The sequence below is a fragment of the Cyprinus carpio genome, chromosome B20 (genome assembly GCF_018340385.1).
Source record: "Cyprinus carpio isolate SPL01 chromosome B20, ASM1834038v1, whole genome shotgun sequence".
Lineage (NCBI taxonomy): Eukaryota > Metazoa > Chordata > Actinopteri > Cypriniformes > Cyprinidae > Cyprinus > Cyprinus carpio.
Window position 1 is genome coordinate 4314812 of NC_056616.1, and position 26621 is coordinate 4341432.

The 26621-nt window shown below is 36.0% G+C and overlaps 1 protein-coding gene across 2 annotated transcripts; it reads right to left on the minus strand.

Annotated features, from left to right (window-relative positions):
- Positions 1-443: 443 nt before the first annotated feature.
- Positions 444-26300, minus strand: zdhhc14 (zinc finger DHHC-type palmitoyltransferase 14). 2 transcript variants are annotated; one of them, XM_042746452.1, is made up of 9 exons: positions 25161-26300; positions 20518-20678; positions 16727-16885; positions 16487-16624; positions 9002-9050; positions 8065-8167; positions 6849-6958; positions 4227-4329; positions 444-1739 (listed from the first exon to the last, which is right to left on the minus strand). In XM_042746452.1, exons 1-9 carry the CDS (start codon positions 25412-25414, stop codon positions 1323-1325), a joined length of 1494 nt encoding a protein of 497 aa, XP_042602386.1. In that variant the 5' UTR covers positions 25415-26300; the 3' UTR covers positions 444-1322. The 2 variants fall into 2 exon arrangements, with proteins under 2 accessions (XP_042602386.1, XP_042602387.1); XM_042746453.1 differs by having other exon boundaries at positions 444-1694; positions 25161-26294.
- Between the last annotated feature and the right edge of the window lie 321 nt (positions 26301-26621).

Genomic DNA, 26621 nt, shown 5'->3' on the forward strand with positions numbered 1-26621 from the left:
ATTGTGTCATTCACAATGCTTCATGGGATGAGCAGTTCTTGTCTTGTAACTCTGCAGATTTAAAATATTTTTTCTTTAAATCTGAGTTTAAGATGATTCATATCAGAGCTGGTTGGTTTAGTTTAAGGCTTTGATTTCTTTACTGGAGAACTTTATGAAATCTTTATGGAGAAATTAATGGAAAAAATACTCTGTTGTGCTCTATAGAGCTGCTTTTAAGAAAGGTAATTGTGACTTTTTATCTTACAATTTTAGAATTGCGAGTTCATATCTCATAATTCTAATTTAGAATTCAGATTACAAATTTCTATCTGAAAAGTCTGACTTTTTTCTTAGAATTGTTAGTTAAAAACTTGCAATTGTGAGTGGACATCTCGCAATTCTGATTTTTTTCCACAATTACAAGTTTACATCTCACAATTCTGACTTTATTTTGAAATAAATTTGCAATTGTGAGTTTAAATCTCACAATTTTAGATTTTTTTCTAGAATTGCAAGTTTAAAAATCACACAATTCTCAGTTTTTTCCTCAGAATTCTGATTGTACATCTCACAATTCTGATTTTTTTCTGAGTTTCTCAGAATTGCACTTTATTTTCCCCACAATTATGACTTTATTCTTAGAATTGTTATAAATGTGCAATTGTGAGTTTATATGACAATTCTGACTTTTTTTAGAATTGCGAGATTATCTCATAATTCTTTTTTCTTAGAATTGTTCGTTATAAACTTGCAATTGTGAGTTTACATAGAATTACAAGTTTAAATCTCACAATTCTAAGTTTTGTTCCTCAGAATTCCGATTTAGTATTTCACAATTCTAAATTTCTCAAAGTTGCTAGTTTGTATCTCACAATTTTGACTTTTTTTTCTCAGAATTCTGAGTTTACATCTTTACAGTTTTTTTTTCTCACATTTTTAGACACCTGACCTGACCACATGCACATGCAGAATTCTGAGGGAAAAAAAGTCAGAATTGTGAGATCTATTCTCGCAATTGCAAAGAAAACTCACAATTCTGAGAAAAAAGTCCAAATTGTGAGATACAAAGTCACAGTTGCAAGAAAAAAGTCAGAGAAAGGGTCGCAGTTACCTTTTTTAAATATCTTTATTCGGTAGTGGAAATAAGCTACAATAAAAGAAAAAAAATATATAGCTTGGGTAATAACAGAGCTGGAAGACTAGCTTTGGTCCTCACTTCAGAAATTGTTCGGGGCAGCTACCTCCATTACATATCAGAAACGTCCAGCAGAGGCTGTTATGTGTGTGTAAAGTACCGTATGGCTTGTGGTCTAGTTCAGCAGGACCGCATTAAAAACAGCTCACACTGAACTCAGCTTCACCAAACCCCGCACAGAGTCTTCATGGAGTGAGTCCTGGCTGGCGGGGTCGAAGAGCTGCGCCGGGTGAACGTTGTGACCCAGGTGGGTGGCGCAGGGCAGGGCTGCGGTCGGGGAGGGCGTCTCCTCCGGACTGATGAAATGTTGATGGTGTGGGTGATGGTGACAGTGGATCTCAGAGTCTCGCAGGGCCATCAGCTCTCCTCCACAGCTGAGGCCTGGGATAGAGGAGGGCAGCGAGGCCTGAGAGGGGCCCAGAGTGGAGCACGGCCCACCCAGAGAGGTCTTGGCCTGGAGAGGCGCGCCTCCGCCCAGAATGATGGGCTGACTGTGAAGCAGCGGGTTGGTGGCGGCCTGCAAAACGAATTTGGTGCTCTGAATGCACTGGTCTTGAGCACACTGGGAGGAAGGACGAAGGACAGAGAGAAAAGGGAAAGCCGGGAGGAAGTCAGACCCAACAAAGAATAAAATGTTACAGAAAAACACGTCACAGGGCTCCATACTGCTGCTGACTGTTGTGCTTGTTTGTGATTACTACAGTTTTCACCTGGCAGTTGATAGAGCATTATTGGTCACCAGCATATGTTGTGTTTTAGATGCTGGCAAGGTTTTGTTCCTGGTCATGTCAAGCAACCTGTCCATGCTGGCATCCGTGTTATTTAAACTGATAAAAGTCGCTATAGACTAAATCCACTGCAAAACGCATAAATATAAATAATAAGATAAATGCATAAATGTAAATGTAATGTAAATGTTAAAAACATTCTAAGTGACAAATGAATTTGTGCAAAAATGGGTATCTATGTACTAATGGCAATTGCATTTTGAATTCTTTTCACAAATGTGTAGGGTTTTCTGTTGTTTTGGAGCCCTGGCTCAGATAAGACCAGTTTCTGGTGGTTAGAATGACAAAACAATTATTAGAAGGTTAAGATTATAAAGGTTAGAGAGTGTGTTGATCAAAAGTATAAAGAAAGACAGAAAAAGAAGTTAGGCGTTAGTAATATCTGGGTAAATGTCACCAAACCTGTAAAGAACACATTGAGGACATATTTCACTTTTCTTAATGGAAAAAGCCATTTTTGGGCTATTAAGATGAATGTTATTTTCATGAAAATTAAGCACACCCATTCTCCTATTGTAAAACAATATGTAATTTAAATTGTTAAGCTGTTAAGGCAATTTAAATATATATTATATATACTGTGAAATATTACTAAATATTATTATTATTATCAAAATAACTTTTAACTTATTGTAATATATATTAAAATGTAATTTATTCCTGAATATGAATTTTCAGCAGCCATTTCTCCAGTCTTCAGTGTCACATGAATCTTCAGAAATCATTGACTCATTTAACATTTCTTATCAAGTTTTTTTTTTTTTTTTTTTTTTTGATGAAAAGAAATAATAAAAAAAAAACCCAGCATAAAAGTCTTCACTGCCATTTTTGACCACTTTAATGCAATATCAATATAGGATTTAAAATGAATATAAATATATGAAATTAATGCTTATTTATCATGAAAAAAAAGAATGTTCTATACATTAGGCTTTATTTTCATTCTTCGTGTAGAATGAAAATAATGTATTTGTTCATTTGTTTAAGGTGAAATGTGACCTGAAAACTTCTGTGTGAGATACATCCATCTAACCTAATGGATTGGTGAATCGTTCTATAGAAATATTATGTTAAGTAATGTCACAAAGATTTTAGAACCTATTTGAAAGCTTACATAACACAATCATCACTTAAAAACAAAAAAACATCTGGATCCCTCAAGGGACTGAATAATTGGCATCAAATCAGCGGCTGATGTGTTTCGCAGAAGCTGATGAAACTGAATCCAGACAGTGAGCATCAGTATTCATGAGAGCTGATCTGTTCACACAGCCCACGTCGTCTCCCAATCACATAAACACTGCTGAGAGAATGACATCACTGATCACGTCTGTGCCAACAACACAGGTGTGTCACATCCATCAGTGTGTTCAACAAATCATGACAACTTGGGTAGAAAATGTTAGAAACTACAAAAAGTGAATTTAGAAAGAAAAAAAACAATTCGAAAACATTTAGTATTATTATTATACCACTCAAAATTATTATTTTTAAACAATTCATACTTCGATTCAGCAAGGACACATTAAATTGATCAAAAGTGGCCGGAAAGACTAAATTATATATATATATATATATATATATATATATATATATATATAATGCAAATAAATGCTGATCATATGATCTTTCTATGCATCAAAGAAACCTGGGTACACAGTTTCCAAAAAACAAAAAAAAAACAAAATAATAATAAATAAATTAAGCAGCACAACAAATTAATAATAAGAATTGTCTCTTGAGCATCAAATCAGCATATTAGAATAGTTTCTGAAAGATCATGTGACACTAGAATAGATTTATGGAGTAATGGCTGCTCAAAATTACATTTTAAAATATATTAATATATATAAAAAAAGTAATTATATTTCACAATATTACAGTTTTACTGTTTTATTGATTGATTAATCTAGCTTTGGGGAGTATGAGACTTCTTTAAAAGCATCCAAAAATCTTTCCGACCCCCAAACATTTGAATAGTAGTGTACTTTTTTTATTATTAAAAAAAGAATATGCATTTTTATTGCGTCCTCCTTTATCGACAGCAGCATTCCGTCTGGGAAATTTGTGCAAAACTCTGAATTCCGGATTTGCAGTGTGTGTCGCAGACTTCTGGACTCCACTATATAGTTCAAATCACTGTTTAACCTTGAAGTGCTTTGAACATAAATGGCTTCATTATAACGGCTCAAGTACAACAGACCGGACACACACACACACACACACACACTCGGTGAGAGGGCAGAGTACAGCCGTCTTACCATGTGACTCTGGACTTGATTGGAGGGGCAGGCGCCGGTGCCGTTTGTCTGGGCTGCAGGCTGCGGAGTGTCTGGTTGGATAAAACCTCTTCTGTCAATCAAACTGCAAAGAGAAAGAAGTGGATGATAGATTCCAAACATGAGTCAGGGAATGTGGGTGTGGGAGGCGGAGAGAAGAGGATCCGTGCGTGTGTGTGTGTGTGTGTGTGCGCACGGAGTCCTCCTCCAACCCAACATGCCCACACACAGAGCAGATGGCAGCCAGTGATGCTGTTCCCACTTCTGCTTTGTGTTCCTGGCTCCATGAGAAAGTCATTAATGGCGTGCTGAACTCTTGTGTGGGTGTGTGAGCAGGTTTTGACGTCAGCAAGCCTCCTCTGAAGCGATTCAGGAACGTTCCTCGGTTATCTAAGATATTCCCGGAGTGAGAATGCTGATTGGTTTGTGCCTGAATGAGTGAGAAACCTGCTGAGGTCACCAGTCTTTCTACAGGATCAGCATGGATCTCTTGGCTGATAACGTGCCTAGATAATGATTTTCTGAGGAAGCTGATTAATATCTTATTTGAAATGGACTTTTTCTGTGGACTGCAATTAAATTCTCTGATTCAGAGTTATGAATGATGTAAAGGACAAAGCTTTGTTGGGCAAACAGAGGGCAATTTTTTTCGATTTTTACTGGAGGTTTAGATTACTTTTCTGTATGCATACAAGATAACCTGCTACATTTGTCAAAATGTGCATTATACCAACAAGTGCAGACTACATAAGATTATTTGCTTAAATTAAGTAATGAACTTAAGTGTGATTAACATATTTCATATTTTTGCTAGAGACATGAAAGGAACAGTTCACCCAAAAAAGAAAATTCTGTCATCATTACTCACCCTCGTTTCATTCCAAACCCGTTAGATTTGAATTCATCTTCCAAACACAAATTCTAATATTTTTAATGAAACCTGAATGATTTCTGCTCCTCTGACGAAAGTCCATTTCACCTTCAAAAAGTTAATAAAGACGTTGTAGAAGTAATTTATTCATGTGACCTCACTGGTTCTTACATGTCCAGCAAGCGTGTTTGAGCCTTCCTCTGCCATATTTGATGAGCTCTATGTATGTGTGTTGATCAGTGTTTATAAATGAATGAAAGCCTAGCTTAAAACAGATTTATATAAACGTAAATCAATCGTTACTTCTCAGAAGACAGAATATTGAACTGCTTAATTCATATGGATTACTTTAACAATTTCTTTATGAATATTTTAAAGCTTAAATGTTTAATTTTGAAAAAGACAGAAAATATCTTTGTTAGTCTTAAGGTTTTTAACAACATGAGGACAAGTAATCGCAAAGTAAATCGCACATCATGAGTGTTGAGGAAAAAGTGTGCAATGGCTTTTTGGATTTTTTGGACTTTGACTTTGTTGACACAAAAATTGGCAAAACAGACTTGCATTCAAGAACCTGAGGTACATCTGAGCACAGTCTTAAAGGTGGCCTCTTTTAACACGAAAGCAGCCATCCAGAACATCCTAGAAACCAATCAGCAAAGTCCTGGCAAGCATCTATAACAACATAATTTTGCATTAAGGCGGTGAGTTTTGAACAAGAAATCACCATTCAAATTCTCTAACAATTTAGTAATCTATCTATCACCTATCAACATTTATTAAAAATTGTTTATTTTTAAAAGTATCAAAACCGTTACATTTAGGGATCCACCTATTTAAAAATTCCAACAAGCCAATAATTACATTTACATTTAGTCATTTAACTGATGCTTTTATCCAAAGCGACTTCCAAATTAGGACAATGGAAATTCAAATGCAAAATCAACAAAAGAGCAATGATATGAAAGTGCTATAACAAGTCTCAGTTAGCTTAACGCAGTACACATAGCAAGGTTTTTTATTACTATATAATAAAAAGAAAACAGATAGAATAGAAAACAAATAGAGCAAGCTAGTGTTTAAGGCCTTTTTTGCTTTTTGCTAATTGTATAATAAATAAAAAGAAAACAAATAGATATAATACAAATAGATTAGAAAAGCTAGTGTTATTTTTTATTTTTTATACAGAATAGAATTAGAATAGAGAGCGCTAGAGTTAGAGAGTCAAATAAAGATGGAAGAGATGTATTTTTAGCCGATTTTTGAAGATGGCTAAGGATTCAACTGCTTGGATTGAGCTGGGCAGGTCATTCCAGGAGGGAACATTTCATTTAAAATAATTCATTAATTAATTAATTACTTTCACATCATGGCCGATAACTAGTATTTGTCCAGTATTAAAATTATAGAAGGTTTTGATAAAATTAAAATAGCCTATAATCTGTTAGATTAGGCATCACAACATTTAACTGAGATTTAACCGTTTATGAACTTGTTTATTCAATATAAAATGTTGCTTAGATGAGTTACTTTTGCAGTGTTATTTCCAGTTATTTTCAAGATTGTAATTGGGCATCATGGGTACAACAATATAGAATATTAGCGATTGAGAAGTTTATCCCGTTTAAATGAAGGTAGTACGCAGTATACAGTACATACTGTGCAGTATGCAGCACTGTGTTCCATCTGAACAGACATCGAACAAGACACAACCACAAATCTGCTGCATTCACCTCGGTGGCAGAGGTCCACACAGCGCAGCGCAGCAGTTGGTGATGAAGTTTCCGTAGCTGTAGGGGTTGTAGTTGCCTTTGCCTCGTTTGGATGACCATGAACCTTTGATCTGAAACAGTGATGTGACCGTTGAGAACTACAGTGGCTGAGAGGGACAAGCTGCCAACATCAACGAGACGCTCCGAGACGACAGGCTGCCTTAATAAACCCAGTGATGAACCAGGGTGAGGGTGGAAAAGAGTTTTAGCTTGATTCTATTTTGCGTTACGGTGAGAAACACCTGCAAACATACTGATCTTCAAAGCCAGTCTTTTGAAGTGCTCATTAATTGTCTTCCTGTTACGACTTGTCAGACTTTACGAGCGTCTCTTTTGATCTTGGCTCACAGTCTTAGACCCCGAGGGACAAATTTAAATAAACTTTGTATGCAGGGTGCAAAATGAACCTGCGGTCAGGTGATTTGAGGAAATGTACTGCTCATAAAGATTTCTTAATGGCTGTGAAATATATATTTTTGTTCTTTTAAAAATGGAATTACATACTGTATGTTTATTTATTGCATATTTATAAAAAGCAAATAATATTCTATATACTGAGCTGATATTCAGAATTTCTGCAAAAAAAAAAAAAAAAAAAAACATAAAATAAAATAGCTTCACATACGTTCAAAAGCTTAGGGGTCGGGAAGATTATTATTTTTTCCCCCAAAAAATATTTTTATTCAGCAAAAATTCATTATACTGATAAAAAGTGACTAAATTGTGTTTTAAATCAAATCAGTTCTTGTGAATTTATAATAATCCTGAACAACAACAACAATTAAGCAGAACAAGCATTTTTCAACTGTGATAACTAGAAGAAATGTTTCTTGAGCACAGAAGCAGCATATCAGAAAGACTTCTGAAAAATTCTATACTAATGGCTGCCATCACAGGAATTAAATATATTTGAAAATATATTAAAATATAAAAAGGTTATTTTAAATTGCAATAATATTTAATAATCAACAAAAATGCAGCATTGCTATAATATTGAAAAAAATCTTCTCAACCCCAAACTTTTGAATGGTAGTGTGTGCATAGTATATTACATACAGTCCTGGGTGAATTATTATAAAACAATCTCAATTACCACATCAGGTCACATTCATTAGTTAATGAATACTGTATTAATATTCTAAGAGTTACATTGTAACAGTGAAAGGGAGGTACTCACGTCTTCATTGGTGGTCTGATTGGAGCTGATCAGGTAGGTATGGAATCCTGACAGTCCCACGATGGACCAGACGGAGAAAAAGCACACCACCACTTCCAGAACAGTACAACCGTCAAGGAAAATACAAATCTATACATGTATTACTGCATGCACTTATTGTAAGAGCTGCCTGACAGCTTCAGAAAAAGGACTCAAGTATGCTAGAGTTACATCTCTTTTTTTATGTTTTTTGCATCATTCCATCACTGCAATCCAGACACCAGAATCGCATCTTTAAAATGCTGAAAGTGCGCTCGACTACACCACACTTCTGGATATGCGCCCGGTTAAAGCTCTGTTCTTTGTCATTTGATGAATCACTGCTGCCAGAAAATTAATAGAAAATGTACACAAACCTTTAAAAGACAAAAATCTTTTGGCTGCACAACTAAATTATTTATTTAAAAAACATATTTAGATATTTTAACTAAAAAAACAAGTCAAAAATACTGATTAAGAAAACAATTTAGTTTGTACCTTGCAAAGCAGGTATTTGCTGACTTGTGTTGGCTTGCTTACTTATGGGAGTAAGTCTATCATGAAGCAATAAATGATGCATGACAAGCTAATAATTGACCGTGAGCAGGACGCCGGTCTCACTAATGAACACGACAGTGAATACAAATCACTCTACTGCATATTTCTGCAATCAGACAGAAGATCTTTCCTCGCCGTTTTCCTTCTCAAGCCAGTCTCAGATATGCAAAGACTTCCCACAGTCCATATTTAATAACATATTTCTTTCCATTGAAAAAGAGGGATACAGACACATAGCAATGAAGATGTAGAGAAAGTCAGTGTGGGCTGCTTTTCTGCAATTATGTTCCAGAGGTTTGAAAACCAGAAATAGACTCCTATTGCACAGCCTCTTCCCACACACACTTTAGTGAAAGGATATCTAGCAGGGCTGTCTTTGAGAGCACTAAGAAAGCCAGTCCTGTTGGATCCTGCAGGAAAAGCACTGGTTATGTAACAAAGAAACGCTGTCACAGAAACATGAAACACTAGTCTCAAATGAAAACGCAGGCAGCATATTGAGCAAAGAATCACTGGAATTAGAAATTAACCAGCTGCTGTCTTACAGATGTTTGCAGGATCTCGAAATCCTAGAGTTTTATGGAATTCATGGATGCCACATTAGCAGCTATCGTTAAGAAAACGTGTGAGCATTCCTTGTCTCTTTGTTTAAAAAGTATATTTATTATGGCAAAAGTATACTCCAAAACAACATACTTTAGTGTGAACTAGTTACTTCTGTCTTATGCTTAAAGTATACTGTTTAATGCAGCCTACTTACAAGCATTTACGGTAAATTAAAATTAACCTGTATGTCATTTATTTACATGTGTTTGTAATTACACATTTGTGATGATAAAGTTGCAGTTTAGTATATTTAAAATGTAATATATATATATATATATATATATATATATATATATAGCTTTAAGTCACCTTTCAAGTCAAGTCACCTTTATTTATATAGTGCTTTTAATAATACAGATTGTGTCAAAACAGCTTTACAGTATTAAACAAGAAAATTGTGTGTCGGTAATGCAAGAGGACGATAGTAAACACTCAATTTTCAGTTAAATACTTAAAAGTTCATTATGGATTCAGTGATGTCATCATCCAGCTCAGTTCAGTTCAAATAGTATCTGTGCAATCAAGTCGACAATAATACCAGAATTTAAGTTTTACTTTAGTTTTGTCAGTCAACACAATCAAAATAAGGGCCAGATTTACTAAACAGAAAAAATCAGATTTAAAGCAAATTCTGCCTATAAAACTCATCCTATGAGAAAATTCTGTGGGTGATTTACTGACAATGCGCACATTAAAGAACACAGACAGAACCAATTCATTTCCATAATGACCAGCGCAATCTATCAAGAGCAGCGCAAATTACCTCCTGCTTTAAGACATGCTTTTTAGGGCATTAAATAATGGCGCAAATACCAGTAATTTGATGAGCACAAACATTAGTAAATCAAATTGCGTAATTAATTTAAATACTCTCCTGCCATAAATGTTGCATCTGAAAGGGAGTCTCAAAAATAACTGTTCACGCCTTTTCAGCGCTAATTCTTCACTGCACGTCTTCAGTAAATCCTGACAGTACTATTTAAACATCAAAAGATGGTTTGCGCTGGTGCAAGATGTTAGTAAATCTGGCCCTGGTCCTGAAGTCCACTATCATTTCCAGTGTTTTGAGCATGTTGAGCTCCAGGTTGTTAAGACTGCACCAGACAGCCAGCTGTTTAACCTCCTGTCTGTAAGCAGGCTCGTCACCATCCTGGATGGGGCCAATGACTGTAGTGTCATCCGCAAACTTCAGGAGCTTGACAGAGGGGTCTTTAGATGTGCAGTCGTTGGTGTACAGGGAGAAAAGCAGTGGGGAGAGAACACAACCCTGAGGGGCACCAGTGCTGGTGGTGCAGCAGTTGGACGTGAATTTACCAATTCTCACTAGCTGTTGCCTATCTGTCAGAAAGCTGGTGATCTACTGACAGATAGAGCTTTGGACAGAGAGCTGTGTTAGTTTGGTCTGGAGGAGTGTTGGGATGATGGTGTTGAAAGCGGAGCTAAAGCCCATAAACAGGATCCTCACATAAGTACCTGTTTTGTACAGATGTTGCAGGATGAAGTGCAGTCCCATGTTGACTACATCATCCACGTACCTGTTTGCTCGGTAAGCAAACTGCAGGGGGTCCAGTGATGTCCTTCAGATAAGCCAACACCAACCTCTCAAATGTCTTCATGACCAAAGACGTTAGAGCCACAGGTAGAGCGTTTGAAGCAGGCAGGGACTTCGCACAGCTCCAGTGATATGCTGAAGATCTGTGAGAAGAGGCCAGCTGGTCAGCACAGGTTTTCAGACATGCTGGTGTCACACCATCTGAGCCTGGTGCCTTTCTTCTCTTGTTCTTTATGAAGACCTGCCGCACATCATCTTCACTGATCTGAAGTGCAGGACTGTGTGGAGAGATGTTCAGAGCGGGTGTAGGGTGTTAGACTTGGAGTCAAATCTACAGTAAAACTCATTCAAGTCTTCACCAAGTTGTTGATTGGCCTCAGTGCAGGGAGATGGTATCTTGTAGTTGGTGATTTCTTTTAGGCCTTTCCACACTGATGCAGGGTCATTGGCAGAAAACTAGTGTTCTAGCTTTTTAGGGTAGTTCCTCTTAACCACTATAATTTCCTTATTCGATGTGTTTCTGGCCTGATCGTACAAGACTCTGTCCTCCTTTCTGTAGGTGTCCTCTTTAGCCTGACAAAGATGGCTGAGTTTTGCTGTAAACCATGGCTTATCATTGTTGAATGTTAAATGAGTCCTGGTAGGGATGCACGTCTTCACAGAAACTGATATATGATGTTACAGTCTCTGTGAGTTTGTCCAGATTGGTGGTAGCAGTTTCAAAAACACTCCAATCAGTGAGGTCGAAACAGTTTCATTGCTCCATCTCTTTACAGTCTTTACTACAGGTTTAACAGATTTAATTTTTTGCCTGTAAGTCGATATAAGAGAGTCCTACAGCTGCTCTGGGGATGGAGCAATATGCATCCTTTATTGTGGAGTAACAAAGATCCAGTATATTTCTGTCTCTGGAAGAACATGTAACATGCTGTCTGTATTTTGGCAGTTCACGGGAGAGATTTGCTTTATTAAAGTCCCTGAGAATGATTATAACAGAGTCCGGGTGTTGTTGTTCTGTCTCTGTGATCTGATCAGTGAGTTTCTGTAAAGCCAGACTCACGTGCGCTTGTGGAGGAATGTAAACACTCCCAAGAATGAATGAGCAAAACTCCCGGGGTGAATAGAACTGCTTACAGTTGATGAAAAGCGCCACTGTTATGTCTGTACACCACCTTTCGTTGATGTAGAAACATGTCCCGCCGTCACGTGATTTCCCTGTTGATTCTACATCGCGATCTGCTCTGAACAGCAGGAAGCCCGGCAGACTTAATGTGCTGTCCGGCGTGGTGCCATTCAGTCAGGTTTCCATGAAACACAGAGCAGCAGAGTGTGAAAAATCCTTATTTGTCTGGGAGAGCAGAAGAAGTTTGTCTGTCTGGTTAGGTAGAGAGTGTAGATTCGCCAAATGGATCCTAGGCAGTGCCGTTCTGAATCTGCGCTGTCTAAGCCTCAGGAGCACGCCAGCTCGCTTCACCCGTCTGCTAAAAAAGCGTTTGATCAGCACCGCTGCTCCACCAACTACTATGTTCAGCAAAACATCAAACTACAAATCCGGTAGGAGATTGTGTGGTGTGTACTGTCGAATGTTCAGCAGTTCATCCCTGGTGAAACTGATTGTGTTTGGGAAACAAGCAAAAAAAAAAACAGTACAAAAACTGGAGAGCCAAAAACTGAGGCAGCCGTCTGCGGCGCCATCTTGTTCTATTTAAAACATAATACACACATTCATAAGACACACTGTTGAGATGCATGTTATTACTAAGTATAAATGCTGATCTGTTTCAGCTGATCTGTGATCAGATAACCTAAGACGATATTAACGTCGGAAGCAGAGCATCCACTGTTGGAAAGGTCAGTATCGAGATGATGACCTCTCCAAGACTGTGCTGCTGAATGTGGAATTAGGATATTTCATATTTATGCTCATACAATGTTCTAGTTATGAAACTGCTATGGAAATTGTTCAGATTTTAAAAGAGCAACTCTTTATTTGTGATAGTGTAGGTTCAATTCTTGAATGTTAATTTGCTTTAAAATGTGCAAGATCACAACTCACAACACTGCGTTCTCAGCACTGCCACAAGAGGCACAGTGACGTTTAACATAGACTAACTTTTTGACTGAATGGTCTTTTTTCTCTTTCAGGTCTACTACTGTGATGGCTGAGCAGCAGTTGAAAGATTATCTTCAAAATGTTGTTCTGCTATGTCAGTAATTGACCTTTACGTAACAAAGTGTTTATGTAACTTGCTTGTTTATCTTTTAGATTCTTCATTTCTCTTCAACTTAAAGTTACTGTCAGCATGTTTATAGCTAGCTACCTGAATCATAATGCATCCAGTTTAATGGCACAGATATTAAGGGAACTCTATCGCCCCCCTGATTACTGTATGTGTGTCACTGACACGCAAAAACGCACTAAATGTGTACATCAACATGTTTGCAATGCATTAGCCAAGCATTCACATCAGTGTCTGCCCTTGTGAAAAATTCTGTCTAGTTGAACTGAATGTGAACTTCAAATCTTAAAACTATATTAAAAACAAATATACTTGCAGATAATGTAATAGTAAGGAAATAAAAGGCTACTTAGTGTACTTAGAGTACACTTTCATTACTATGTTTCTTAACACACATAAGCATACTCTGTAATAATGTCAAATTTGTACATTTAAAACAACTTTTTAAAACAATTTTAAACCATTGTTTAATCTTTTATCGTATAAGTACACTTAATTTAGTGTGTTTACTAACATACTAAACACACAAAGTACTTGATTATAATTTTAACTGTAGAGTGTTATTCAGTTTATATAGTACAAGTTGTTACAAATATGTAATTGCAAATCTATTTTAATACATGACATACACATCTCAAAGTATATTTTAGTCAGTACATTCGGCAGTGCACTTGAACGATAGAATTTATTATGAAATTACATATGATGAAAGATGATGTACTAAAAGATATATTTACTCATACTTAAGTGGGTCAAAAAATTATTTTAAATAATAAATTTTTATTTAATTGCAATTAACAAGCAATTAAGTATTCAAAAACATTATATTTATTGCACTTAAGTTTATTCTTTTAAAATATATTATTTTTGTAACCGCATCACCCAGTCTTAATATTCTGGATAATACATAGTATACATGATAATACCATGTTTTTCCACTACTATAATGTAATACCATGGTATTATAAACTAACAGATCATATGGATATGAACATATGAGTTTTTGTTAGTACATGAAAATCGTTCAGTATCATGCTAATTTGAAAGCACGATATAACAATTTGACGCCATCAGTGTCCCATGGTGCACCAATCCCTAAACCACTGTCCTGACACTCTCGATGCAATCACCTTCTGGACTGCTTCAAAGTCAGCCACTGTGTTTAATGCTAATGGTTTCTGGAGGGCATCTGAGGAGAGATTCGCGGGTAAATAACGCTGCACTGAGTGTGCCCTGTCCAATAAACATCTTACAGGAGCCATTTGTCACTACATCAACCCCAGAGTGCCCCTGCCCTCAAGGCCCGATTGATCAGTTCTGTGCAGTAAACAGCGCTGAGCTCTCCATCACTTCACCCAGGGAGGAAACTGCCTTGTCAGCAACCTCATAGTTTCCTCCTGCCAGTCTTACAGTCGAGAAGAGGAGCCAATCAATGGTGGGAAGCTGAACCATACAGTGATGAAGAACCAGTACTAGGTCTTAAAGGGGCATTTTGGTGCAAAACAAAGAGAAACAAGTTGAATATGACCAGTTTTGGGGAAGTTACAATGCATTTACAATATTGTGTTACTCCTTACAAAGTAACTAATTGCGACACTTAGTTGTTTTTTATAGAAAGTAATGTGTTATGTTACTTTTTCTCATATGGGCTGGGCTTTCTTGTTTGTTTTTAATATAAAAAAAGTTATATTTTTGGCACAAGTAAAAGCCCTTTCACACCAAAAGTGAAATGAATACGCCTCAGGCTGAAGGAAATGTAAATTCATGTCTGTACAGTAAAAAGCACAGCTCAAACAAACCTTACAGCTGTGCTGCCATTCTGGATTGCATGAAGAATAGGACGCAATAGAATAAAGTTTAACACTCCTCAGCAATTAAAAAAAAAAAAAAAAAAAAAGTTATATAAAAGTCATATTTGCTTATTAGTATGGTTGAATTGGATCATCGAATGTTAGCACTAAAGACATTGGTTAATAAAACGGGATCAAATACTTAAAGTATATTTTTATTTACCATATTTAATTATTGCAGGTTTGTGTCATATTCTAAGTTTGCATTTCACTGATTTGAAATGATTTTGAGGAGTACTGAAACTTTTTTTTGTTTTTTTGTTTTTTGCAGGTGAGATGAGTAAATGCATGTTCACATTTAGTCTAGAACTACAGTACAATCATGTTCACACAACACACACAATGTCTCTGCACTCACTACCAATTTCTCTCAACATGGCAACACGAGTGCTGTCAGTCAATAAATGGGAAAACAAAGTGGCTGGCATTACTTATTTGAAAAACTAACTTAGATATTTTTGTAAATTTAAAAGCAATGTGTTACTTACTAGTCACTTGAAAAAGTAAACTGATTACATAACTCATGTTACTCGTAATGCATTACTCCCAACACTGAATATGACTGTTACATGGGACTTATTATGATTATGTAAATTAGCTTCAGTTGCACTGAGAAAACAAAAACTGTTGCCAGCCATATAAAACAAGCAGAAGGTTCTGCAATATGATCAAAATCTACTATAATTGTCACTACAACAAATCACAATCTCACAGGTTTCATAATTTTCAATATCACAACATAAATTAATAATTTAATTAATAAATTAATATTTAATAACAAATTATATAACTGCTTTAAGTATATCCAACCTTACCCAGATACATCCAGTTCACTTGCAGTACAGTAAAAGCTATATGTTCTATATCATTGAAAAATTTAACTATATTACTGCCCCGGGAATATATCAAAAGTTGGATACATAGTGCATCCTATTTTTCCTGCATAAATACAGTATACTCAGATAAAAGCAATTTAAATCTCAGCTGCATGATTGTTTATATCACTACGTAATGTAAATTGCAATGATATCTAAAATTGCATACATATTATATCCAACTTTACTTGTGCACTAAAGTAAATCAATGTATACTACAACAGGCAAATTTGTTATTATATAATTATGTCCAACTTTATATGTAAACAGACAGTATGCCCAACATGTCCCATATAGCAAATCTCAACAGCTTGATTAATTTTCACAAAATGCAAACAATTTTTACCAGCTAAATATGACTATAATGCATTAAGATATTATGAACACTAAAATCATGACTTTCTTTAAAGCTGCTTTGAAACAATGTGTATGAAAGCGCTATACAAATAAATTTGACTTGACTTGACCAACTGGTTGCATCAGCAATAAACTATACAAATATGCAAGACCAAGTTTTAATCCTCATATTATCTATTGTAACCAAAAGCCATTTCTATTACAATCCTAAAAACCCCAAGCTGTCAAATCCTGGTTTGGAAAAAGTAAAAACACAGAGTTGTTTTGCTAAACACTGTTAAATAAACAAGGTACAATAAGATCTGTCATGTGTTTTGGGAATGAAGGGTGAAGTTATATAAGAAAGTAGGCGATCGGGACTCTTACTCAGTATTACGTGCGTGATGACGAAGGCGAAGATGAAGATGGTGAGGAAGGAGAGTGAGAGGATGAAGAGGTAGAAGAAGCGATAGTTCCTTCTCCCCACGCAGTTGCCCACCCACGGGCAATGATGATCAAATCTCTCTGAGGAGAAACGCACAGCCAGGAAAATCATATGTTAACTCTTCTTTACACGATGCTGCTGACTATTATTTAAACGCATTTGCAGTATACACAGACGCTTACCCACGCAGTTGTCACACAGGCTGCAGTGTGAGGTCCGCGGCGGTCGGAAGATCTTGCAGGTGAAACAGTATTTTAGTTTGACTGCTTGACCGTTAATGACCACCTCTCTGGTTCGGGGAGGTGGCCTGTAGCCTGGGCCACTCGGGCCGTTGGCTGCATCTGTGAAATCAAAACAGACCGATTCAGACATCCAATCTTGCAGAAAATTGAAAAACAGATGGAAGAGGATGTCAGTTTAAACATCTGTGTCATGCTGTTGTTTACAACAGAAAATTATTTAGACGTGTCCTTCAGTTGATAAAAACAAAATAGATATTTACAGAAGAGCACTTGCAATGGAAGAAGGCGTTTCAGAGGGTTTAAATGCTAGATGAGTCGTCTAAATCCTATTACTTGATGCAAATATGTGTACAGCGTATGAGTGTGCATATAACTTGTGTATATAATGTTTTGCGGCTGTACTTTCAAAACAGCAACATTTATCAATTGGTGCTTACATCTTGGCCTATAGGCATCCATTATACATGCATTACTGTATATTATTGTTTTTACTAAATGAAGCATCAATTGGCAGCATGTCACAGATACTGAATCTGAACAATTTGCATGCCTATTATTAACATTTTGGCTGTTTATTAGTACTTATAAAGCACATATTCTGCATGAGCATATTCTACATCCCTAAATCATAAATTTAACAACTGCCTCACTGACTATTAATAAGCAGCAAATTAGGAGTTTATTGAGGCAAAAGTTGTATTTAATGGTTTGTTAATGGTGATAACTGGACCTTGTAATAAAAGTGTGACCAAAAATCCTGACTTAACCTTTATTCCAAACCATATTATTAAAAAAAAGAAATTACCATAGTAGACATAAAAATAAATAAAACATTTTCACTATTAATGTATTACAAAACTATCAACTATCAAAAGTAAGATTTATAAAGCCAAATGATAGCTTTGTGTTAAAAAATTATTCACCGAAAATCTTTCTCTGAACTGCAGCTTTATTTAGATTTATTATTGATTAACTTGATCAAAAGTGACAGAAAAGTCTTTTGCATTGTTACAAAAAATCTCTCAAATAGAGATCCTGAAAAAAAAAAGTTTCAGTTTTCACAAAAATATTAACCAGCACAACTGCTTTCCTCATTGATCATAATAAGAAATGTGACCACCAAATCAGCATATTAGAATTATTACTGAACACCGAAGACTAGAGTAACGACTGCTGAAAATTCAGCTTTACCACTACAGGAATAAATACCATTTTAAATAACTGTTAATTAACATTGTAACAATATTTTAAAATATTACTGTTTTAACTGTACTTCTAATCACATAAATGCAGACTTGGTGAACATGAGAGACTTCTTTCAAAATATAAAAAAAATCTTTTAAACAGAAGTAAATGCACTATTGATGGCAATGATGTTTGGTCACAAGCTACACAAGAACCAATGGGATTTGGCCTCAGTGGTGTCAATTGTTGCGGTCAAGAGGAAGATGACCAATATGAATAACTTAAATTTCAGTCTGTGCTTCACACAAAGCCATCATATGACTTCAGACGACTTGGATTACTGTGTAAAAGTCATATAAGGACAAATTTTATGGTTCTTTTATTACCATACTGGAGCTTTACAGACATTCGTTTGCATTTGCAATCAAAGCATTTGATTCTGTGAATCATGATCTTTTGTTACAAAGGCTTAAATGTGTAGGTTTTAGTGATATTGTGTTGAAGTGGTTCTCTGATTATTTGACTGGAAGGACTCAATGTGTGTTCATGGATTATTATTTTTCTGCTCCTAGTGAAGACAGGTGTTCCTCAAGGATCAATTTTGGGGCCAATTTTATTCTCGATCTATATAAATGAACTTGGTAAAGGAGTTGAGCCAGCAAATGTACACTTTTATGCAGATGATACTATCATCTACACTACGGCTCCATCTTTAAAAGTGGCAATGGACTCTCTACAGAATGCTTCATACTTCTTTTAGTAACTTAAAATGAGTGTTAAATGCTAAAAATACTAAATACATGATTTTTACACAGTCCAGATTATCATTAAATGATTTTATTATGCAAACTTTTAATGGTACACAGATTGAAAGGGTTGCATATTACAAATATCTTGATATCTGGCTCGATGATAAACTGACTTGATATGTTCTCATATCGAAAGTCTTTTAAAGAAATTGAGACCAACGTTAGGTTTTTATTTTCATTTAAAATGTTTCTCCTTTGTTGCTTGAAAATGTTTAGTAGAAAGTACTCTATCAGTATTGGACTGGTGATATATGGTGATATAATTTATATGCATGCACCTCTGAATGTTTTGAAAAAAATGGATGTAGTTCATCATGCTGCTTTATGATTTGTTACTGGTACAAGTGTCCACACATCACTGTAATTTATATGAAATGACAAAATGGACTTCATTGCGCTTAAGGAGAAAAAAAACACATGTTAGTTTTTTATTTTAAAAGCTTTAGTGGGTAAATTACCACAGTATGTTGCACAAATATTTATAATACCAGATAAACAGATAAACTCTTACTTAAGATGCCGATTTTTCATACAGATAGGTCGTTCTCCTTTTTCTAATTATGCTCCGTATTTATGGAGTGAGCTTCAAGGTGCATTACATATGGGGTCTGTACTATCTCTCGCTATGTTTAAAAATATTTGAAAGTCTGTTTACATAGAGCAGTGTACATGTTTAAATAACCGACTAGGATTTGTATTGTTTTTTTTAAAAATTGTATTTTATGTTTGTTCATTGTGTGGTGATATGTATTTCTTTGTAACTCTGTCCTTTGCTGCCTATCTTGACCAGGACTCCCTGATAGAAGAGATATTGATCTCAATGAGACCTTCCTGGTTAAACAAGTAAATAAATAAATAAATAAAAAATATTTAAAACTTCCCTGTTGTGTTCCACCAAACAAATTCACATGGGTTTAAGTTATGACAGAATTTTAATTTTGAGTAAACTATTGTTTTAATGGCTCCCCATCTACACGCTATGCATCTTCTAAGCAGCACACAGCGCCGCTGGGCCTCACAGCAGTGTTTACTTGCTACTACATTATTCATACGAACAGCAGGGACACATAACTCCAAATCCCGAGCTGACAAACCTGAGCTAAAGTGCACTTCCTGGCTCAGGACCAGTCATTTCAATTTCTCACCAGTCGAGTCCACTAAATTCAGTCTCAATGAGAGACCAGCAAACTCATTACAGCAGTGACTCCATTCAATTATAACCAGCAAATTTATACGCCAGCGAATTAAATCAACATGCGCACTGTGGAAAATGTACACTAATTTGTAGTGTTATGTCATAAAATGGCTCGGCCTGCAGTGATTTCACCGTTAAATTCTGAATGTAGTAAGAAATTGCCGTTAAATCTTCGGGTGCGTTCTTTGCTGGCCCTTTAATAATATCCAAACCAACCTATGAACAACCATTAACTCGTGACTGATTAAACTATCAGACAGAATAACATGAACAAATACTCTCAGAGACCGTGAATCTTTGCTAGGGATGAATATTTCAGCAGATTTTATATTACTCTGGGCTGATGGCAAACCTGAGAGAGAGAGCATGCATTATTCATGTCAACCGAGAGGAGAGAATAACATCAAATGTTCTCTGTCTCCTTTTACTCAGATAATTCTCTGTCGCGCACTCCACAGACCTGCAACCGGAGGCTGCATATTCAGCTCAATGTGAAAAGAACAGAATGAGGAAAGAGCGATCATCTTGGCAGTTCCTCCCACCTATCTGCCTCTCAATGTCGGCTGCTTCCTCTGGTGTGGCCCTGGGCAGGACGCCCGGGTCGCTGAAGCTCGCCCGGAGCAGCATTCCCATCACAAAGACGAACAGCACTCCTCCGATGGCCGGAATGGCAGGGGTCAGGTTTGATGCCAGGAATGGGCAGCTGGAAAAGAGGGAGTGGAAAAACTGTCTGTGAAGGTCATGCTGTGTTTCTAGTAAATCCCACCAGTCGTAAATACATGAGATATGAAGGGATCATGATCATGCAAAACTGCCAAGAACTCTTTTTTTAATCATCCTGTCTTTTGGCTGTAGCAAAAACAAAAGCATTTACAGTCCGTCTGCTATGTAATAAGATTATAACATTGTTATTACAATGTAATAAATACTTTAGTTGTGATATATTGCAGATATAGTTGTCAGAGCGTTAGCGTCACCAAAACAGCACTGCAAAAATAATGACTGAACACTTCCTCCGTCTATACTGTAAGGCTGCTTTGACACACTCTGTATTGTTAAAAGCGCTATATAAATAAAGGTGACTTGACTCTGCAGTTGGTTAGTCTACAACAGCCTACAAATATCTCACATATTCCCGATATATATGAGATACAGGCTAATGCAGTTTATTAAAACAAAAGTGTAATCTTACTTGTCTTATAGAATGTTTTCTGAAAATTCACCAAAAAATTTCAAACAGAAATTGTGTGCATTATTAATTTACAATGATGTTGGTAGATTCTGGATCTGATACAAAGGAAATCCAATGCCAATTTAAAACCAGCTGAGCAAACACAGTTATTAGCCAATACTGATCATATAAAATTGGCCAAATATGGGCTGATTTTATTACTTTGGCCAATAGAGTTTAGTACTTCTAATTAAAATCATATTCTATTAAGCAAATGCATTCTTCAGCTAGAATATAGTCTCGGATATGTACAGTTAATTTAATAGCTGTGCCGGGTGCCGTGGACAAGAACATCTGTTGGCAACGTTTTATTTTAAGTAGTGCTGTCAAACGATTAATCGCGATTAACTGCATCCAAAATAAAAAAAAATTGTTTACATTATATATGTATGCTTACTGTGTATATTTATTATTTATATATAAATACACACACATACAGTATATATTTTTAAAATATTTATGTTTATATATTGATATTCTTATATTTTATTAAATACATACTTGCATGTGTTTGTATTTATATATACATAATAAATATACACACATATATTATGTAAACAAAAACTTTTATTATGGATGCAATTAATTGTGATTAATCATATGACAGTACTAATTTTAAGGTGAAGTTTTTACAGTGTAATAAAAAAAAAATTGAGTAACAGGGTCAGAGTAACAGAGTAACAGGGGCCACCAAAATGAATAAAAATACCCCCCAAGTTCAAGGTAATGTCATTAAATCAACCACATGTACTTATATAGGGTTAAGGTTATGGTTAGGGTTATTTACTTGTAATTATGCATAATTTACTGTTATCACTATAGGTAAGTACATGTAACGTTTAACTAAGTCACTTTAAAATAAACTGTTATCCATATGTTACATAATAAATAATAATAGACAATACATTTGCATTTATGCATTTAGCAGACGCTTTTATCCAAAGTGACAGTCAAACACAGGAGTGATAAAATAATAGAGTGTGAATCTCACCAGCAAATAAGCTACATGATAATAATCTGAATCTTAGGCATTTTTGGGGGATTTGGGATAAAAAAAAAAAAAAAAAAAAAAAAAATTTATCCCAATTAGCTGTTTTGTACACTTAGAAGTTAATGAAATGTACCACCATCTGTTTCGAAGCATAAGCAAATGGTCTGTAGTACAAAGCCCAAAATCTGCCTGCCATAATGTCTAATGGTATTCAGACTCCAAGACATAAACATTTTTAAATGGTCTGCACTGCAATCTGATGGCTGCTCGTTGGCTAAGCACAACTGAGCAGAGCAACTGAATTAGCCAAAACGGTCAGATGCTATCGACTATAGCATGTTAAAATAGCAGTCCCCTGAGGGATCTTTTAAGAATGCTATATTGTGTTTACCACTGCTTCTATGTCACTGTCAGCTTTACAGCTCTAAAGATTCCTCGTGAAGTGGTCTCCACGGAACAGTTTTGAGGTTGTTATGACAGACTGAGAGGTTACAGGGTCGCTGCATAGACACACAAGCACTTTCACCACGGCGAGAGTCTATTATCAAGTCACATTGTATAAATGGAGATTGAGGTTTCTGAACTCAAGACTCTAAAGTCTAGACTACAGAAACTGTGCTGCTGATTTTAGAGATGTCAAGAATCTCAAAACTGATTGGTCTATCCCATTCCACACTGTTTGTTCTATATGTAGGCAATGTATTTTTATCTGCTTGTTAATCAAGAGACAAATGTACAGAGGATTACATAATATTATTTTCTCTTTAAAGGAATGTTCAGGTTAAATATGGACATTGGACAGCATTTGTGATATCGATTACCACTTCAATTACTATTGACAATGGAACAAACGTAACTGGGATAAAGAAAATAAAACTACACGTTGTTTTAAAGGTATAGCCACACGACTAAAACATTATGCATTACTGTTACTATTTTATTTTATTTTATTTTATTTTATTTTAATCTATCTATCTATCTATCTATCTATCTATCTATCTATCTATCTCTTTTGAAAAAGTATCTTATGCTTAGCAAGGCTGCATTTGTTTGATCAAAAACAGTCAAAAACAGTAATATTTTGAACTATTATTACAATTTTAAATAACCATAAATTCATTTTAAAAAATATTTATTCCTGTGATGCAAAGCTGAATTTCCAGCATAATTACTCCAGTCTTCAGTGTCACATGCTCAAAAAACATATCTTATTGTTATCAAATTTGAAAATTTTGCTGCTTAATATCTTTGTGGAAAGCATGATGTGTGTTTTTCAGGATTATTTGATGAATACAAAGTTTACACTATCTCTTTAATGTCATTTTTGATCAAATGAATGCATCCCTGCTGAATAAAAGCATAAGTTTCCTTAAAAAAAGAAAAAATCCTTTCAACTAATTTACATTTAAGGCTAGTTTGATCAAATGGCTTACTTGTATAACTTATTACTTGTATTGAAAATTATACAAGTTATATATAAAATTTTCAACTTTATGACCATGTTAAGCTGATAAACATGATAATTTTATGATGCATTTTATGTGCAGGGATACCAGAAAGAGACGTGATATAACTATCTGCAAAGTACAGTTTATTATTATTTTACTGCTTTCATTTCAGTAAGTCTTGTCACTTAATTTCCTGTTTTTATTCCTGCTTATGATACACGAGCTGAATGCATTCAAAAGGGTGTTTTAACCAAATGATCTAACCAACATTCTTGGCTTGAAATGATTTACGAGTTAACATTTTGTGCTGAACTGCGCAACAAACCAACTGCCTTTCACCAGCACGGCTAATGTGTTTCCCTCTGTGTTTTCAGCTATCTGTGTTTAATGGATCACAAAACCTCTGTAATGACTTTATAATCGTTTCAAAAAGCATGACAAGACTAACCCTAGAGCAAAAAAAAAATAAAACAAATAATACAACTGTGGGCTGGGTCATTATGTTGTTTCCTAGGAGACACAGGCTGTTCCAAAAGAACACAAAGATCGGGAAAGGGAAACTGTCGCCATGGAAACAGGGCCGCACCAAGACTATGTTTTGGAAGTTGTGGTATGGAATGTATGGGGCTTGGTGATGGGGGATGGGACACTGGAAAATCTCCGCTCCACACGTCCCCTTCTCCAAAGAGATTCTCTACAGGCAAACATGCTTCGAGTAATGCAGAGCATTGTGTTTTTAACCCTGAGCACAAGGCTCTCTTGTCTGAAGCATCTTTCACAGCTTGTGTTTGCATATTAACATGCTTTCATGAAAGTGGGATAGAAGTCATAAAATTCTGAAAGCACTACCCATTTTTGGACTTTATCATCAGTAATCATAATGATCACTTCAAACTCAAAAACAAAACAGCACTGTAGTGTACAGGGATGGTATCAGTTGGTAATATTGGTATTGAATGGTTTCTGTATTCATACCACGGTATCGCTCTGAGGTGCTTCCAAAAATACTAGGTATTTTCTCATGGGACACTCCTAAAAATAAAGCTTCTTTTTTTACAGCAATGCCATTAAATAATCCTTTTGGGTTCCCCAAGGAACCATATCTTGTTAGTGTGAAGAAATTTTAATAACCTTTTTCTCCACTTGTGCAATGGAAAGGTTCCAGGGGTGTTCAAGGTTCTTCATTATTCCATACACTCTTAAAAATAGAGGTGCTTCATGATGCCATAGAAGAACTTTTTTTGTCTAAATAGTTCCATAAAGAACTTTTAACATCTGAAGAAACTTTCTGTTTCACAAAAGGTTCTTTGAGGCGAAAGAAGGTTCTTCAGATTATAAAAAGGTAAGAAAGAGGTGGTTATTTAAAGAAGCTTTGACTGAATGGTTCTTTATGACATTGCTGTGAAGAACCCTTTAAGCACCTTTATTTTTAAGAGTGTATATGGCCTAAAAACGTTTTTTGCTAATGTCTGGAGTAGAGAGAAGACACTGAATCTAGTGTTTCAATGTACTTACTCAAAAGCAAAGAAGAGGCCACTGGTCACCAAAATGAGAACCGTTGTAAGATAGAAGACCCCGGTCTGCTTTGCCATCATTATCCTGCCGTTGCAGTAAAACTTATTTCGGCCAGGAAAAACCTGCCATTTCCTTTTGATCTTCTTCTTCTTGGTGTGTGGAGTGTCCATGGGTGAGGAGTTGTGTGTGCAGATCTGATTGTACTGGCACTCTCGGATGGGCTCCTCGACTCCAAGATGCATGTTGCCCGTCATCTACCCACCAGCAATAAAACACAACTTTAAAGCAACACAAGTGAATCAGAATTCAAACGTCCTTAAGGAACTAACGAGACAGCTGGATCTCTAAGAAACATCTCTGATCTGATGGAGGAAGCATTACACAACCCAGTCAAAGAAAAGCGTGGACCTGTAACCAAGGAACCATTTTCTTATCTCCATGTTTTCATTGAAATCTTCAATGTTTTAAATGCATTGCGTTAAAAACGCTAATATGTGCATCCGAAACGATGGGAAGGAAATAAGATCCGCGTGTTTGGTTCACATGTTTGTTTGGATAGCTCCTTCATTGCAGATGTCTATCCTCGACACAACAGGATGCGCTCCAGGACACAGAGGCATGTGGACATCATGCCCAGAAATGTCGCTTTGTCTGCGGGCGTCTTAAAGCTTGCAACTCCGTTAATGCGATTCAGAAGCAACCAAATCCACTCCAAACATTAGGAATATAACGTTAAGAGCGTCCTTCCGATGTCCTCGTAAACCCGTTCACTGGGAGGTTACAGTGCACGATCGGTTGCTAAAAATCTAGTTCTGACGCCGCATGCACGATACTGCAACAGCAGACAAACAGAGGCGGCTGTTTAGTCATCTGTATCGATGATGATGAAGGAGAGAGAGAGAGAGAGAGAGAGAGAGAGAGAGAGAGAGGAAGGATCGCTGTGCGCAGGATGTGGATGGAGTGGATCCCAGCGTGAACAACACACGATGACCCTATAAACAGCGGCGCCGTCTCAAATCATAGCCAGCTGTCTATGTAGACAGCATGTTTGGGTGTGCTCAAAACAAAAAAACAAAAGTGAGTTACGGTTTAAAACCTAGTGATCTGACAGTACAGCATTTCGAGTATGAGCCTCAAAACCCAGTGAGCTGCAACACTAGACCACGTTTTTTGGGGACCATATTTTAAAACCTAGCGAGCTGCCAATATAGACAACATTTTTGAGCATGCCTCAAAAGAGTGAATTGCCAGCATACACTGCTTTCAGTGGCATGTATTTCAAAAGTTTGCAATTTTTTTAATGTATCTCAAAACAGAGTGAAGGAGTTCCCTATATAGACAGCATATAAGCGCTTTATGTGTGCTTATGTTGTAGCATTATTAAAAACACTAACAAAATAAAATAAGAAAATATTTCATAATGTTTTTAAATATTGTAATAATACAGTATAACCACACAAA